This window comes from Oncorhynchus gorbuscha, unplaced genomic scaffold (assembly GCF_021184085.1).
Source record: "Oncorhynchus gorbuscha isolate QuinsamMale2020 ecotype Even-year unplaced genomic scaffold, OgorEven_v1.0 Un_scaffold_6083, whole genome shotgun sequence".
In the NCBI taxonomy this organism is placed as follows: Eukaryota; Metazoa; Chordata; class Actinopteri; order Salmoniformes; family Salmonidae; genus Oncorhynchus; species Oncorhynchus gorbuscha.
The window spans coordinates 6,927-12,500 of record NW_025749759.1 but is presented as its reverse complement, the minus strand read 5'-3'; the positions used below and the strand labels follow the sequence as shown (position 1 = coordinate 12,500).

Here is a 5,574-nt window from a genome sequence, read left to right as displayed (position 1 = left end):
TTCATAATTTCTATTGATTGTTGTTACAGTAAAGCCTGTTTGTTCTGTCTATTTACTTTGTGTCTTTAATGTATTTATTGTATCTGATTTGACACAGAGTTATGGAGAGATATGTACGACAGATGGACAAAGACAAATGATATAAAGTTATAATGTATGATAAAATAATGAGATACCTATATGGCTCAGGGTTGTCAAGTTTTTAAAGGTAATCATTTGCCACATCATCTTGACACACATGTGTCGCCTGGCCCCAACTCATATGGTCGATGGTCAGTTAGCACAAACAGATGAGAATGTACTGTAAGGTACTGTTTGTTGTAAAGGGTCATTCTGCAGTACAGTAAACATGACAGTCACACCCGCTGATCTAGTTATTAGAGACTCCAGGCCCCATGTGGAGATTCCTGTTGTTTCCTGATGAAGGATACACACACACACACACACAAACGTACGTACCAGAGATATACATAGCAGAGACAGACATACCAGAGATATCTGTACCAGAGATATCCATACCAGAGATATCCGTACCAGAGATATCCATACCAGAGATATCTGTACCAGAGATATCCATACCAGAGATATCCATACCAGAGATATCCATACCAGAGATATACATAGCAGAGACAGACATACCAGAGATATCTGTACCAGAGATATCCATAGCAGAGATATCCGTACCAGAGATATCCATACCAGAGATATCTGTACCAGAGATATCCATACCAGAGATATCTGTACCAGAGATATCCATAGCAGAGATATCCATACCAGAGATATCCATAGCAGAGATATCCATACCAGAGATATCTGTACCAGAGATATCCATACCAGAGATATCTGTAGCAGAGATATCCATACCAGAGATATCCATAGCAGAGATATCCATACCAGAGATATCTGTACCAGAGATATCCATACCAGAGATATCTGTACCAGAGATATCCATAGCAGAGATATACATAGCAGAGATATCCGTATCCAGAGATATCCATACCAGAGATATCTGTACCAGAGATATCCATAGCAGAGACAGACATACCAGAGATATCTGTACCAGAGATATCCATAGCAGAGATATCCGTACCAGAGATATCCATACCAGAGATATCCATACCAGAGATATCCATAGCAGAGATATCCATACCAGAGATATCTGTACCAGAGATATCCATCCCAGAGATATCCATATCAGAGATATCCATACCAGAGACAGCCATACCAGAGATATCCATACCAGAGACATCCATACCAGAGATATCCATACCAGAGATATCCATACCAGAGACATCCATACCAGAGATATCCATACCAGAGATATCCATATCAGAGATATCCATACCAGAGATATCCATACCAGAGATATCTGTACCAGAGATATCCATACCAGAGATATCCATACCAGAGATATCCATACCAGAGATATCCATACCATACCAGAGATATCCATACCAGAGATATCCATACCAGAGATATCCATACCAGAGATATCCATACCAGAGATATCCATACCAGAGATATCCATACCAGAGATATCCATACCACAGAGATATCCAGAGATATCCATACCAGAGATATCCAGAGATATCCATACCAGAGATATCCATACCAGAGATATCCATACCAGAGATATCCATACCAGAGATATCCATACCAGAGATATCCATACCAGAGATATCCATACCAGAGATATCCTTACCAGAGATATCCATACCAGAGATATCCATACCAGAGATATCCATACCAGAGATATCCATACCAGAGATATCCATACCAGAGATATCCATACCAGAGATATCCATACCAGAGATATCCATACCAGAGATATCCATACCAGAGATATCCATACCAGAGATATCCATACCAGAGATATCCATACCAGAGATATCCATACCAGAGATATCCATACCATACCAGTTTGTGCTGTTGGCTTTAAAGGGTAAAATACGTAGGCCTGACTTTCTGATATTGGCAGAATGAATGTCATGGATATCTTTATCCCTGGCTAGTCATTGATCTACAGTACATAGTGTGAACATCAAGGACAAAGTACCAATAAGAAGAAGTATACACACACACACGCACACACACACGCACACGCACACACACACACACACGCACACACACACACAACACGCACCTGACACGCACACACACACACACGTGCGCACGCCCACTTTACCCCTGAACACACCAATCTGACTTTGTCCCAGCCAAAGCCCCTCAGAAAGATGTCCTCTCCACCACACACAGCCTCACACTGCCCCTCAGAAAGATGTCCTGTCCCTCAAAGCCCCAGACTGCCCCTCAGAAAGATGTCCTCTCCCTCAAAGCCCCAGACTGCCCCTCAGAAAGATGTCCTCTCCCCTCAAAGCCCCAGACTGCCCCTCAGAAAGATGTCCTCTCCCTCAAAGCCCCAGACTGCCCCTCAGAAAGATGTCCTCTCCCCTCAAAGCCTCAGACTGCCCCTCAGAAAGATGTCCTCTCCCCTCAAAGCCCCAGACTGCCCCTCAGAAAGATGTCCTCTCCCCTCAAAGCCCCAGACTGCCCCTCAGAAAGATGTCCTCTCCCCTCAAAGCCTCAGCCTGCCCCTCAGAAAGATGTCCTCTCCCCTCAAAGCCCCAGACTGCCCCTCAGAAAGATGTCCTGTCCCCTCAAAGCCCCAGACTGCCCCTCAGAAAGATGTCCTCTCCCCTCAAAGCCTCAGCCTGCCCTCAGAAAGATGTCCTCTCCCCTCAAAGCCCCAGACTGCCCTCAGAAAGATGTCCTGTCCCCTCAAAGCCCCAGACTGCCCCTCAGAAAGATGTCCTCTCCCTCAAAGCCTCAGCCTGCCCCTCAGAAAGATGTCCTCTCCCTCAAAGCATCAGCCTGCCCCTCAGAAAGATGTCCTGTCCCCTCAAAGCCCCAGACTGCCCCTCAGAAAGATGTCCTCTCCCTCAAAGCCCCAGCCTGCCCTCAGAAAGATGTCCTCTCCCCTCAAAGCCTCACTACAGTCCAGTTCTCGCCAAACAACTGGACATGTGCTGTTCCATGGAGATGTGTTAATAACCAACATTCACTGTGTGTATCAGGTGATCCGTTGGATTGTTCTCCATCATATATTTTAATAACATTTTAATTGAACATTGAGTTCTACACCACAGTTGACAGTAACGCTTTAAATGAACATTGAGTTCTACACCAACAGTTGACAGTAACGTTTTAATTGAACATTGAGTTCTACACTAACAGTTGACAGTAATGTTTTAATTGAACATTGAGTTCTACACCAACAGTTGACAGTAACATTTTAATTGAACATTGAGTTCTACACCAACAGTTGACATTAAGGTTTTAATTGAACATTGAGTTCTACACTAACAGTTGACAGTAACGTTTTAATTGAACATTGAGTTCTACACTAACAGTTGACAGTAACGTTTTAATTGAACATTGAGTTCTACACTAACAGTTGACATTAAGGTTTTAATTGAACATTGAGTTCTACACTAACAGTTGACAGTAACGTTTTAATTGAACATTGAGTTCTACACTAACAGTTGACAGTAACGTTGAACAGCTTTGGTCCGTCACCTGTCATTGTACCATCCAGGTTGAATACATGCTTTTCAGTTTGGAAACATCACTTTCAGTGTTGGACTTCAGTTCCACTTTTCTCTTGTTGTCTGCGTTGCATCCTGGTCCTTGTCTAACCATCGTTCTGTGTCCAATAGAACTCAATGTCTTCCAACAGTTGTGTTCTAACACTCACAAGGACAGTTGAGTTCTACACTATCATGAAATCTTTACGGTTTTTCATTATATTGGGTTTAAGATCACCTTTCAGTTGACAGTGGTCCCCGATCTGTTTGTGCTCTTTAGCACTGGGACCACCAGGCTTCCCACAAAGTCTAACCTCATATAGCCTCCACCTGCAGTTTAGGTCTCTTTATGTCTCTGTTTATGTCCTGTTTATGTCATCTCTTTGGAAACATCACTTCATGTCTCTTTATGTCTCAGTTTGTCTCTTTATGTCTCTGTTTGTCTCTGTTTATGTCTCAGTTTGTCTCTTCCATGTCTCTGTTTATGTCTTCTTTATGTCACTCTTTATGACTCAGTTTGTTCTTTCATGAAATCTCTGTTTGATTGTTTATGTCTCAGTTTGTCTCTTTATGTCTCTGTTTATGTCTCTTTATGTCTCTTTATGTCTCAGTTTGTCTCTTTATGTCTCTTTATGTCTCTGTTTATGTCTGTTTGTCTCTTTATGTCTCTGTTTATGTCTCAGTTTGTCTCTTTATGTCTCTTTATGTCTCTGTTTATGTCTCTTTATGTCTCAGTTTGTCTCTTTATGTCTCTGTTTATGTCTCTTTATGTCTCTGTTTATGTCTCTGTTTATGTCTCTGTTTGTCTCTTTATGTCTCTGTTTATGTCTCTTTATGTCTCTGTTTATGTCTCAGTTTGTCTCTTTATGTCTCTGTTTATGTCTCTGTTTGTCTCTTTATGTCTGTTTATGTCTCTGTTTATGTCTCTTTATGTCTGTTTATGTCTCTTTTTATGTCTCTTTATGTCTGTTTATGTCTCTTTATGTCTGTTTATGTCTGTTTATGTCTCTTTTGTCTCTTTATGTCTCTGTTTATGTCTCTGTTTATGTCTCAGTTTATGTCTCTTTATGTCTGTTTATGTCTCTTTTTATGTCTCTGTTTATGTCTCTGTTTATGTCTCTGTTTATGTCTCTGTTTATGTCTCTTTTGTCTCTGTTTATGTCTCTTTTATGTCTGTTTATGTCTCTTTTTATGTCTCTGTTTATGTCTCTGTTTATGTCTCTGTTTATGTCTCAGTTTGTCTCTTTATGTCTCTGTTTATGTCTGTTTATGTCTCTGTTTATGTCTCTGTTTATGTCTCTGTTTATGTCTCTGTTTATGTCTGTTTATGTCTCTTTGTCTCTTTATGTCTCTGCTCTGTTTATGTCTCAGTTTGTCTCTTTTATGTCTCTGTTTATGTCTCTTTATGTCTCTTTATGTCTCAGTTTGTCTCTAACATGTCTCTTTTATGTCTCTGTTTATGTCTCAGTTTGTCTCAAATTTATGTCTCTGTTTATGTCTCAGTTTGTTTATGTCTCATGTTTGTTTATGTCTCTTTATGTCTCAGTGTTCTATGTCTCTGTTTATGTCTCTTTATGTTCTGTTTGTCTCTTTATGTCTCTGTTTATGTCTCATATGTCTCTGTTTATGTCTCAGTTTGTCTCTTTATGTCTCTGTTTATGTCTCTGTTTGTCTCTTTATGTCTGTTTATGTCTCTGTTTATGTCTTTATGTCTGTTTATGTCTCTGTTTATGTCTCTTTATGTCTCTTTTTATGTCTCTGTTATGTCTCATGTTGTTTATGTCTCTTTATGTCTCTGTTTATGTCTCTGTTTATGTCTCAGTTTGTCTCTTTATGTCTCTGTTGTATGGTTTATGTCTCTTTATGTCTCTGTTTATGTCTCTGTTATGTCTCTTTATGTCTCTGTTTATGTCTCAGTTTGTATGTCTCAGTTTGTCTCTTTATGTCTCTGTTTATGTCTCTTATGTTGTTTATGTCTCTTATGTCTGTT

The 5,574-nt window shown here is 40.2% G+C and overlaps 1 protein-coding gene across 1 annotated transcript in view; it reads left to right on the top strand.

Moving 5' to 3' along the window:
• The window catches only part of LOC124029316 (basic salivary proline-rich protein 1-like), a gene marked incomplete at its 3' end in the record, with an annotated part of 4,171 nt that extends 1,148 nt beyond the window's left edge, over positions 1-3,023 (top strand). Inside the window, exon 2 of the mRNA XM_046341074.1 lies at positions 2,217-3,023. Within this exon, the coding sequence (XP_046197030.1) occupies positions 2,217-3,023 (807 nt within the window). The remainder of the gene's footprint in view (positions 1-2,216) is intronic.
• Positions 3,024-5,574: the final 2,551 nt, after the last annotated feature.